Here is a 12914-nt window from a genome sequence, read left to right on the forward strand (position 1 = left end):
CATAAAAAGGAGTCAAAATGAATTAAAAACACCCATCTTCTTCTTCCTCACTCTTCATGGCCGAACCTTGCTCCAAGAAGCCTCCCACCATTTTTGTTTGCTAAAGCTTGAATTCCCTAAGCTTTCTCCCCATAAAACCCTAAACACCCTTCACTAAAATTTATCCCTACACCAAGAGGAAGAGTTCGGCTGCCAAGAAGTGAGGAAATTCCAAGGTTTCCACAAGTCTAAGAAGTGACTATTAAAGGTTAGTACACTATTATGCTTCCCTCCTTCATTAAACTTTGAATTCTAGTTAAAAATGAGTTGAAATTTTATAAAATTAAAAGAAAATCATGAAAAAAAAGGGTAACCCTAATTTTCGGCGGCCATTAAAAGAGTTAGGATTTGTTGATTTTAGATTGAATTAATTGTCTATTAGAGTTATTTATGAGCACATGTGATAGACAAATTGATTGGATATGAGTTTGGTATATATTGCATATAAATTGAGTATAGAAGTTAGGATTTTTTACCTAACTTTGGAAACTTTGTGTATGGCTTGAAATTGATGTTATTGAGGCTATTTGTTGACTATTTGAAGTGCCATGAATGTAGTTAAAGCTTGGGAGTTTGGTAGAAATTGAAAATTGGGAGTGTGTTTTCATGCAGGATTTCTGGACTAATGAGTCCAGAATGTTTAGACAACCATAACTTGAATTGTGTTGCTCCAATTGGTATGAGGCCAATTAGAGATGAAACTAAGGTCAAAATGCCTCATTTTTTTGAAGATACCATGCCCAAATTCTGTCCAAAACTTGACCAAATTACTATTCCAATATGGCTGACCATACCCTAAACTCAGAAAAATGACCAAATGAACAGTACACATTCATTTGGCCATAACTCCATCTAGGCAGGTCTAAATGACCTGAATTTTATACCATTGGAAAGCTTAGACATAGGACTACAACTTTCATGAAGAACACAGAGCCCAAAAATGTCTCTAACCAAACCAAATTGCTGACCTAAGTTGGGACACAAAAACTGTCCAGAACCATATTGTCCAGAAATTACTAGACATAAGCCTACCCGACTAGTTTTGAAAAAAATGTCATAATTTGATCTACAAAATTGCAAATATAATGAAACCAATGCTAAAATTTTTATAAGATATAGATCCACAATATTGATGTTTTGACCAAAACCCAGAACCCAAGGAAACTGGGCCAAATTGCTTGAATAATTCAGCACATCAAAACCTGGAATTGACTAAACCACTACTTAACCCCAGAATAGTATTTATAGCATATCTCCCACTAGAAAATCCCAAATAGGATGAGCCAAACTGTTCTGAAAACCTAAGAGATAGGGCTTCAATTTTGATTTAAAAACTTTTCTCAAAATTTGAGTGTAAGAACCCTAAAATGGGAGTTAAAGCCACTGACCTGAACCTAGAATCCTGTTAACACAGGGTACTTGAGTTCAGGCCAGTTAACTTGCTATAATTAATTTTACAAGACCTGAAAAATTGTAATTCAAAATTCTAAGTAATCATAAGACATAGGGTAACAACGTTTATGAAGAACAATAGACTTAAAAGTGGCTGTAACATGTCCAATTAATTATACAAATATTTACTCTAGAATCTGCCTGAATCTGGACCCAGGAAGAGACCATGAACCAGTTATGGTTATTTAAATATAAATTGAGTTCTAAAACTTCAAATGACATGAATCAAAAAGGAAAACAAAGACAAGACATAGAGGAACAATTTCCATGAAGGAAGTGTGGCCAAATAGTGGCCACACCTTAACCAATTTGTTAGGTGATCTTAAGACATCAAATCTGGACCTTGAGAAAAGTTAATAAAATGACTTGTTATATGATATGAAGTGAATCAAATTGAATTGTTAAACATAAAAGTGACATGAATATGCATGTGGGACTTATGTTCCCATCATAAGTAACATAAAAATGTTATTAAATACAATTAGCACATAATATGAAACTATAAATACTTAATAACATTAATTTGCCCAAAGTATACCTAGACTTATTTATATAGTATGGATCAATTGGTATATCAATTAGAGACTACAGATTGCAGTACTGCCCATAGGAATAATCATTGATAGACAATATATGTCTAAGATGATTGTTTCACTGGCTTTATGCCTGCCCGTTGGCCATTTTGCCTGATTTTATTTCTGGCTTTACGCCTGTCTGCTGGCCTTGTGCCTGACATGATAGATGTATACATATTAGACATACGGATGTTTAACTTGTATACTCCTGTGTATCTAGTCTTTATAGTCTGTCATAGGTTACTTGGGCACAGATATGTGTAATACACTTAAAGTTTAAATAAATACATGAAGAAAGTACTAATATGAGTACAATAAGATTGAATATGTAATATATGAATAAAAAGATCCCGATAAATTGTTTGCTCCCAAAGTTTCATAAATATGTAATTAATTCAAAATTTTAGTAAATTTTATATGGAATAATTATTTCAATTATTAGTTATTTTTATTTCAATTATTGCACCACTAAGCAGAAATGCTTAGCGCGATGGATTATTTCCTCGCGTAGGTACAGGAGACTACCACCAGCAGTCGCAGCAGCAGCAGTAGACTCTAGCTAGGATCTTGACCAGATCTGCTACAGTATCATTGTCACCTCAGCAGTCCATTTGGTAGGGCTCATGTATATTTAGGTTTTTGCATTTTGGTTATTGTATGTAAGTAAACTATGTACATCATTTTGTGAATGTAAATAAATTGTAAATTATTGTATACAAATTTTATATGAATGTATGAAGTTTATATGAATGAAATGAAATTTATTTTCTTGAAAATTTTATGAGCTATGATATGATATAATGCATGGAAATGGATATGAGCAACGAGATGATGTATGAGAATATAAAATAGATATCAAATGTTTTTAACAGGTAAATAAGGAAATCCGCCATGCACTAATAAAATAGAGGAGACTTCATTCAGGTCTCCATAAAAATAAGATGTGATAAAAAAAAATTTCACACATAAGATAATATAATTAAATTAATATTGTATACGACAAGACAGGATAGGGTGCTCCAGCACCGAATATAGCACGCCTTACTCAACTACACTGTAGACGGGTGATGAGTGTTACAACACCACAACAAAATGGCATTGCAGAACGCATGAACAGTACACTTTGTGACAAAGCATGAAATATGCTCTCACATTTAGGATTGGGAAAGGATTTCTGGGCTGAAGCAATTAATACAGCTTGTTTCTTAGTTAATAGATCTCCATCTATAGCTATTGAGTGCAAACTCCTTTTGAGATCTAGTCCGATTCACCTGCTGATTACTCTCAGCTGAGAGTATTTGGTTGCCCTGCTTATGCTCATGTGAGAGATGATAAACTTGAGCCGAGGGCAAGAAAATGTATATTTCTAGGGTATGCATCTGGAGTGAAAGGCTACAGGTTATGATGCAATGATCCAAAGTCTCTAGGATTAATTATCAGCAGGGATGTGACATTTAATGAGTCTGCTTCATTGGATAGTCAGAGGGAGAAGTCAATAGCAAAATCAGATCACGGTGTCAAAGAATAGGTGGAGCTTGATATTGATACTTCAGCAGTTCAGTCCAGTGATTCAGAGGACGAGGTGCAAGATCCTGATCAACAAGAGGATGCACCTGAGCAATAGCAATAGGAACCATATAGCATTACAACTGGTAGAGAGAGAAGACAGATTAGACCACCGCAGAGATATGCATATGCAGATCTAGTTGCATTTGCCTTGTCAGTTACTAAGACAGTTGATGTGCATGAACCCAGCAATTATAGAGAAGCTATTTCGTGTTCAGATGCAGATCAGTGGGTCGGTGCTATAAGTGAAGAAATTGAATCTCTTCACAAGAATCAGACTTGGGAGCTTGTAACATTGCCTAAGGGACAAAAAGTGGTAGGTTGTAAATGGATGTTCAAGAAAAAGGAAGGCACTCCAGGGGTTGAAGCACCTCGATATAAGGCACAGTTGGTAGCAAAAGGCTTTACTCAGAGGGAGGGAATTGACTTTAATGAAGTTTTTTCTCCAATTGTGAAGCACAGCTCTATCAGAGTTTTACTTGCTATGGTTGCTCTTTATGATCTAGAGCTTGAGCAACTAGATGTGAAGATAGCATTTTTGCATGGTGAGTTGGAGGAGCAAATTTATATGAGTCAGCCTGAGGGATTTCTCATTCTAGGTATGAAAAATTATGTTTGCTTACTTAAAAAATCTTTATATGGTCTGAAACAGTCTCCTAGGCAGTGGTACAAAAGATTTGATATATTCATGATTCGTAATGGCTTTAATCATAGTTCATATGACAGTTGTGTGTATCATAAGAAGCTTTCAGATGATTCCTTTGTTTATTTGCTGTTGTATGTGGATGACGTGCTTATTGCTGCTAAAAGCATATCACAAATTAACATTCTGAAAAAATAGTTGAGTGATGAGTTTGAGATGAAAGATTTAGGTGCTGTAAAGAAGATATTGGGAATGGAAATTACCAGGGATAGAAGTGTTGGGAAGCTTTTCTTGTCTCAACATGCCTATGTTGAGAAAGTGCTTAAGCATTTCAATATGAATAATTCTAAGCCAGTGACTATTCCATTTGCTGCCCATTTCAAGTTATCTGCAGACATGTCACCCAAAATAGATGAGGAGATGGAGCACATGTCCAGTGTTCTCTATTTGAGTGCTGTTGGTAGCATCATGTATGCTATGGTATGCACCCGACCTGACATTTCACATGCAGTTAGTATTACGAATAGATACATGGCATGTCCTGAGAAAGAGCATTGGCAGGCAGTGAAATGGATTTTGAGGTATTTGAAGGGTACTACAGATGTTGGTCTGACATTTGACAAGGCCAAGATGAGTGATTCAGTTGTTGGCTATGTGGATTCAGATTTTGCAGGGGACTTAGACAAGAGGAGATCTTTAACAGATTATTTATTTACTCTTTCTGAAAGTGCTATCAGTTGGAAGACGACATTGCAAGCTACAGTTGCTTTGTCTACCACAGAGGCTGAATATATAGCCTTAGCAGAGGCATTAAAGGAAGTTTTATGGTTACAAGGTTTGATGAGTGATCTTGGGTTGATACAGAATAAGGCAACGGTGTTTTGTGACAGCCAGAGTGCAATATATCTCACAAAGAATCAGATGTATCATAAGTGAACTAAGCACATTAATGTCAGATATCACTTCATTCGGGACATTGTATCTCAGGGGACTATAGTTGTGCAGAAAGTCTCTACACATGATAATCCAGCAGATATGATGACTTTCTGCACAATTACACTAGGGTTAGGGTTTAAGAGTTCTGATTGATTGTATCTTGCTCTTTTCATCATAGTGAAACTTTTTTTCTCTTATCTTACCCGTGGACGTAGACCTTAGGGTTTAAGAGTTCTGATTGATTCTTCTTCTCTTTTCAATATTGTATGATTGTGCAATTTGTGCGTGTGCCTTAGATTTGCGTGCTTATTATAACGTTCTTTTATTATTATTATTATTATTATTATTATTATTATTATTATTATTATTATTATTATTATATGTTCAATTTTTACGGTCTACTTAGCAATAAAATTGAAATTTATTTAAAAAAAAAACTTTTATACTATTATAAAAAGTAAACTAAAGAAATTATTTAATGCACGTTAGAGTTTTTACAATTAAAAAATTTTAAATTTAACATAAAATAATGTTTAATAATCTTTAATTAATATTTTTAATTTTTTTAAAGAAAAAGTTTAAAGTATCCTTAAAATTTTTAAATAATTAAAATATTTTTTTAAAATTAGAAATAAATTTGAATTTTTTATTTTAATATATCTTTGATTTTGAGAATTTTTCTTTTATCCACCACATTCAAAATCACAAGAATTAAAATCTTCAATTTGATTTTTATAATTTTTTTCATAAATAAAATATATAGTTTGACCTTTATTCTCTTTATCTATATTTCATTTAATCATTATGAAATTTCATTAAATTTCTAAAATCTTAGTTAATTTAGTTTAATGAAAATTTTAAACGTTTTTACTATATAATTTTAATGAAATTTATTTATATTTTATATTTTTAATATGAAAATTGAGATAATTAAAAAAATAATTAATACTAAACATTTGAACTAATAATAAATTTATTAATAAAAAAATTAAAAATTTTTTATCAATTTTTTTGATAATGTAGTTTCACTTATAAATGATAATTTAAAGTTTTAATTTTTAATTTAATATATAAAAATTTTTTGCATCCGTCCAAAATAGGAAACTTCCATCGCTAAGAAAGGTGACACATTGAATTTAAATAGAGAAGTTTATTAAATTCAATTAAAGAAATACAAATGGGTGCAAAACTCCAGAAGGAATAGCCAAGTTGTACTATTCCTTTAATTCTCAAAAATAGAAAAGGCCACAACTGGTCTTTCTCCACAGGCCGATTTTGATCCCATTTTAAATCAAAATTGATTGTTTCAATCTATAGAAATAAAGACTCTAAATCAGACATAGGATTCAATCAATTTCGATTTCATTTTGATTTGAGTGAATTTAATAATTAATTCCAATGAAATCACTTATTCAGTTATTTGATTTTGTTCCAATTTAAAATGTCAGAAAAATAATTCTGTTATTAGGCTGATTCTGATTTGAAACCATTAAAGATGTAAACTTGGAAAATTTTGATTTGGTCTTACGTCACCCCTTATCCCATTAATTTGTTTCCATTAAATAAATTAAGAAGTTGGCTGGAACAACTTGCCTCATGCATATTAGAGACAGAGAGAAAGGAAAATTTGGAGAACTTACAGCAAATACAGAATTAAGTATGAAAGAGACAAGGTGGAGGGAATAGATAAGCATTTACATATATGATAATTATTTAATCAGTAATTTTTTTATTTTTTTTTTTATTTTTTTTACATTAATCGAAACATGATTGCATGTTTTGCCCACAAGCATCAGACTGCTCCAGTTCCTTCGTCCCTTCCTTGGTAGTTTACCATCTAAGCTTTGCGGGGAAATACTGAAAACAGAAATTTAATTCTTTCAATTTAATGAATGAAACTGAAGAAGATCGACGTAAGAACAAAGGAAATGTAGAAACCAATACTCACCTTCTCAATAAGAGATTGATAATATGGCTTCACCGCATCAACATCAACAAGAACCTTGCTCTTGCTGTAGAGGTCATACTTGCTGCAAATCATTTCATTTATTTATAAGAATGTAGGTTAATGAAATGACAAATTAATATGGTTAAAAGGAAAAGGAATCAAGAGAAGAGGGGAAGAAAATTAAGTTATACTTGAAGATATGGAGCCACTTCAAATTCTCTTGATCCTCCTTGTTCATTAGGTGTGTGTATGCCCCTGCCTTGTGCAAAGCTGGATTATCACAGGAAATGAAATTATTTAAAATTCAATATTATAGTTGGATTCAATATCCCTCACAATATCTAAAAGAAAACAAAGCAACGGCACTTACGATAGAAAGAATGGTATCGGATAATGAACAATCCAGCAGGTGGTAGAGTGGTTCCATTTTCCTTGGCCACCTGTAGATTTAAAAAGAAAGTATTAATTACCTTATAGTCAATGATTTCATTTTCTGTAACCCCAAAAAAAAAAAAAAGATTCATATTTAAGTTTCACAAATCCATGAATGAAAGTGAAGAAAATATTACCAAGTACATATAGTCATCATGCCCCCATGAGATCATTACATTGTCCAGCCCACATCCTTCCTTGTAAATTCCATTCTTGGTGCCGTACACAGGATTCTTGGTATCCAGATTCTCCTTGAAGTACTGCAAAAGGTTCAAGATTTGTTTAGTCTAATTAATTGGATTGTGTACAGAATAATTACATCTGATTAACTAAATTTTTTATCGGAAGAAATACCTTGTGATGAACATTGGACTTGTCAAAAGCACAGCCAAGAGGGAATGTATCTCCTGCAATATAGAAATTAATAAAACATTAAAGTACTATTCATAAGGAAAGAAAGAGTAATCACAAATTTATACAGCCAATATGCAGTACTCACCTACAACAGCCCATTGAGGAAGTTCTCCAAACTGGGGAAGAAGAAGAACCTTTCCAAGATCTGATACCCCAAGAAAATCAAAATCATTGTCAAAATCAACGACCAACCATTAGTTGTTACTTTGCATATTTGCATTAACGTAAAGGAGGCTGATTTTATCCATTAGGGCAATGTTTGGTGGGACAAGTCAATTGTTGCTAAAGATCTAAGAATAGTCACATGAAATAATCAATGAGGTACATGTATACCGTGAATAAGAGCAGTCAAATGCAGCCAATCTTCGTTAGGGTAGTCTTTTCTAATAGCTTCAGCGGATTGCAACAAGTGCTGAATCTGGGGCTCATCAAGATCAGGGTCACTATCATCTACCACTTCGTTAAGAAGCTCACAGCATTCCCAAATGCTCATAACAGCTTTATCCAGCTTGCTATATTCCTCTCGCATCTTCTTGACCTGCATTACAAATATTAATAATGTTTCATAACCCAGTAATTAGAAAAAATTGGAATGAATCTATAAGTCTACCCAAACAAACATGTGTGTTGAAATTTTGCTCACAAAATCATAGGTTTGGTTGATGTGTTGCTGCCTATAAAATTCCTCGACGGTCTTTTGCCTTTCACTTTCAGCTTGATAATCCCTGCAGCGTTTTTGCACCATTCCATGTCAGATTTCCCTCAATGAGAACGAACCCATCAAATATTATTAAAGAAATTTTAGGAAAATTGGGACCTGAAAGAATATCCAAATGAATTGATTTCTGGTGCATCAAATCCATCGCCTGATACAGCTTTTTTATCAGGTACAGGAAATCCACCATCCAAAACCAACTCCTTCACATCATGCTGGTGTCTCTGGTCCTCCACTTGTATTCCTAATTGCCAGAACAGAAATCAAACATTAAAAACAATGAAAGCGATAAAAAAATGAGAAATTATGAGACAGTGAGTAAATTACCAAGCTCAGGCTGATTGATGAGGATCGTCATCCTAAATATTTAATAGAATGTGAAAGATAGAGGAATCGTAATATTACAAAAATAAAGAGCAACGACGAAGATGAAGAACAAATAGAAACTCGAAAGAATGGCTGTGGCAGGAGATTCTGGTAGGATAGCATATTTATATTACCCTAAAACAAGTCCTTCCTTGAGAATTGGAAGGTTTGGAGTCCTTAGCAGAAAATCTAACGTTTTTTTTTTTTTCCATTCCTAATCCATTTTAAATCCGAAAGAACCGCTCCATCCTTAAAATCAAAACACGTGACGTTTTCTAACCTGTAGCCAATAACTTATTGCCACGTATTGGATTAATCAACCGATAATCATGAATTGTACCGTAAAAGGTTTATCCGACAGCAGATAAGCCATACATTTCGCTAATATTTTGTATTATTAAAAACCTATTTTTTAGAATTTTATAAAAAATTAATATTAAATTATTTTTTTATTAATTCACATATTTAAAATTTTTTTAAAAAATAATTTTTGAAAATTGAAAAAAAAAATCATCCATAATTACGTGAGAATCCAACTCACCATTTCTAAATTTTCTTGTATAACCAAAGTTTTATTTTTTGCAAGTGAGTACATGAGGTTAAACTTAATTGCACTCAAAACACAACGGAGGGGCTAAACCCTGAAACTGAAAGGGGCCTGACTCAGCTTTACGTGGATATATCATATCTAAATACAACTGGGTTTCAGGGCCCACTGACGCAGCATCTAGTCATGACCAACCAGCACTTTGACTTTCCTTTATGGGGTATTTCTGAATTGGAAATCGACGGCTGACCTGTGAGCATTAATCCATCAACCATTCAGATTAAATCATACACAAAACTTAGGTTAAGAGAGAGGTAACGGTCTACATATTGCCACGTCATCAATGGACAAATCATTTGGTAATTTTTTACTTGGAAGGATGTGGGCAAGTTGGTGATTTGAGAAGAAGCCAGCAGACGAATTAAATAATATTTTTTTTAATAAAAAAATTAAATAAATAAAAACTTAATCTAAATTTATCAGACGAATAATGGCTTCCACTGCTTGGTGATATCAGCTAACTGAGAACTGATAATTAGCGTCTATTCGGCATTGAATTTTGAGAGTTGAAATTTTTTTTTTAAAATAAAAGTGTTATTTTAAATATTATTAAAAAATATTATTTTAATATTTTTATAATTAAAATTTATTAAATTTAATTTTAAATTATTTTTTAATATATTTTAAAAAATAATTTTCTCAATAACAATTTTTAGGTAAGATTTTTTTCGTGATGACTTATCAACCAATAAAACAGAGAAAAAACGTGGAATTGCATAAGCCACATTATATATATTTTACTAATTTTTACAAAAATTTAGAATAAAAAAATACACAAATTGAAATGATTTTAATAATATTAAAATAAAATTCATTTTATTTAAAGTCCTTGCTATAGAAACTAATTAATTTGCATGCAGACCTTGCAATTATGCAAATTGCAAGATAGATAATTAATTAGGTTTCTATATATCCGTCCAAAACCATCAGGGCATGAATCTTGTTGATGAGGAATAGAATTTTGAGTTCATTATATTTAATTTTTAATAGAATTTTGGATACAAGTATAACTTTATATTTATAGTAAAATTGATTTGTATAGCATAATTTTAATTGTTTGGAGAAAAAGAAAATAAGTGACGATATTGACTATCACAAGCATGATCAATGTATAAGAGAAACTATAATTCTTAATATAAATATCTGGCTTATCAGAAAAAGACAAACTATTGATCATTAAAGCTAAAAAGCTATTTTTGTTTTATTTGATTTTGATTGAAAATTTTTTTTTAAAAAAAAAATCATCACTTGTTGAAAAAAAAAAAAAAAATTTTTTTTTTTTTTTATTCTTATAATTAAAAAAATTTTTATTAATTTTTTTATTTTTTTTTAATACTTTTCTAGTTAATATTTAAAAAAATAATTATTTTGTAATATATATATTATATAATATATATATATAATATATATATATATATATATAATATATAATATTTTTTTTTAAATTTTTTTAAAAAAAAAATTTTTTAAAAAAAAAATATATATATATATATATATATATATATATATTATATATATTATATATATATTTAAAATAAATTAATTATGATTATATTATATACAAAAATTAAGTCTCCATTTTAATAAATTAAATTATAAAAAAAAAAGGTTTGCCATTTATATGTATATATATCATCTGCTTGAAAATGATATTTCCAGTTGAAAATCATTGGAAGTTGACTGCCTGACAAAGTTGCTGTCGGTGGCCGTGGCTTCTCTAGCTATCTTCATTAGTTTTTCAATTTTTCTTGTTTCCGAACTTTTCTATGACCAAATTTTATTCCCAAAAAAAAATCATTAGGAAGATTTATGCAGAAGGAATCTTTCACACAAGGGATTATTCAATGCATTTGTTAAGTATGTTTTTACATTCACATAAAAATGAGGTCCACCCTTATTATTTCCTCTGAGAGATTCACTTATATGTATTATTAAAAAAATAATAATAACAATCGATCGTATCAGTTGTTAATTATATATTTAAAATTTTTTTAATATTAATTAGTAACTGATTTAATAATCAATTATAAATCAGTCGGTAATAATAATATATTTTAGCAATTAATTATGAATCATTTATTAATAACAATCAGTTTAGCAATCGATTTTTAAATCAATTACTAAATTTTTAAAAATTAATTATTTTATTAAAAAATAAAAATGAAATCACGAATTGATTATAAAATTAATTACTAATAGCAATTAATTTCAGTCAATTACAATAACTAATTATAAAATTGATTGTTTTTTTATAGTATGAATAAGTAACGACATATCTAGAATTTTGTAATTAATGAGAAGAAAATTTTTATCTCCATGCATTATTAAATATTTTTTAAAAAAATATTGTGTCATTATAAAATAAATAAATATATTTTTTAATAAATATATTAAAATTTATTTTGAAATGAAATGTATATATTCATTATTTATCATGAAAAATTCATAAAAAATCATTATTACCCAGATATCCAAAAACAAGGATTTTACTCACATATTAGGAATATTTACTGTCCACAAGATATCCAAAAATCATTATTTCCAGATCAAATTAACGTTAATCATTTTCAACTTATCTCATAACATCCATAATTTTTCAAAACTAGATATTATTAATCCGCAGGCAAATTTGAAAACCAAAAGAGGGGGAAAAAATTTGGATAAAACAGGTTATATTTATCATTTATACATGATTTATTTCCATTATGGATTAACTTCTTAAGTTATATATATGGAAGACTGTATATGATTTTCGATATTTTTCTAGTTATAGAACCTATAATTAAGTACTGAATATTAATGAATTTCATTTTCAAGGAATTAAAGTTGTATTTCCTAAATTTCATATAATATTACTTCCTGCAATATACTTTCTTACTGAGATTTTAGTATATTAATAAGAAAATGTTTTTCCAAATTTACTTCATCATTAATTAATTTAAAATGCAACATATATAATGGAATTTACATATTTATATTTTAGATTTAGGATAAATTAAGTCTTGCATAATTTTTTTTTTTCTATATTCATGATATCCTTAAAAAGGAAATTCAAAAGACTTGATAGTTGGCAGTTGGCAATAGCACCAAGGTCCAAGTCTTTAAAACTATAGTTATTAAATTTGGATCGAACTGATCGATTGGACTAGTGAATCGATAAACTAGGCCCTAAATCGATCGGATTATGTAATTGAATCAAATAAGGAAGCAATCCGATATGA

The 12914-nt window shown here is 30.2% G+C and overlaps 1 protein-coding gene across 1 annotated transcript; it reads right to left on the reverse strand.

The window, feature by feature from the left end:
* Nucleotides 1-6885: 6885 nt before the first annotated feature.
* LOC110657734 (inositol oxygenase 4) lies at nucleotides 6886-9250 on the reverse strand. Its single transcript, XM_021815079.2, has 11 exons — nucleotides 9048-9250; nucleotides 8823-8964; nucleotides 8649-8730; nucleotides 8339-8543; nucleotides 8091-8150; nucleotides 7946-7998; nucleotides 7729-7851; nucleotides 7530-7599; nucleotides 7351-7429; nucleotides 7160-7241; nucleotides 6886-7068 (listed from the first exon to the last, which is right to left on the reverse strand). Exons 1-11 carry the CDS (start codon nucleotides 9076-9078, stop codon nucleotides 7042-7044), a joined length of 954 nt encoding a protein of 317 aa, XP_021670771.2. The 5' UTR covers nucleotides 9079-9250; the 3' UTR covers nucleotides 6886-7041.
* Nucleotides 9251-12914: the final 3664 nt, after the last annotated feature.

The sequence above is a fragment of the Hevea brasiliensis genome, chromosome 11, assembly GCF_030052815.1.
Source record: "Hevea brasiliensis isolate MT/VB/25A 57/8 chromosome 11, ASM3005281v1, whole genome shotgun sequence".
In the NCBI taxonomy this organism is placed as follows: Eukaryota; Viridiplantae; Streptophyta; class Magnoliopsida; order Malpighiales; family Euphorbiaceae; genus Hevea; species Hevea brasiliensis.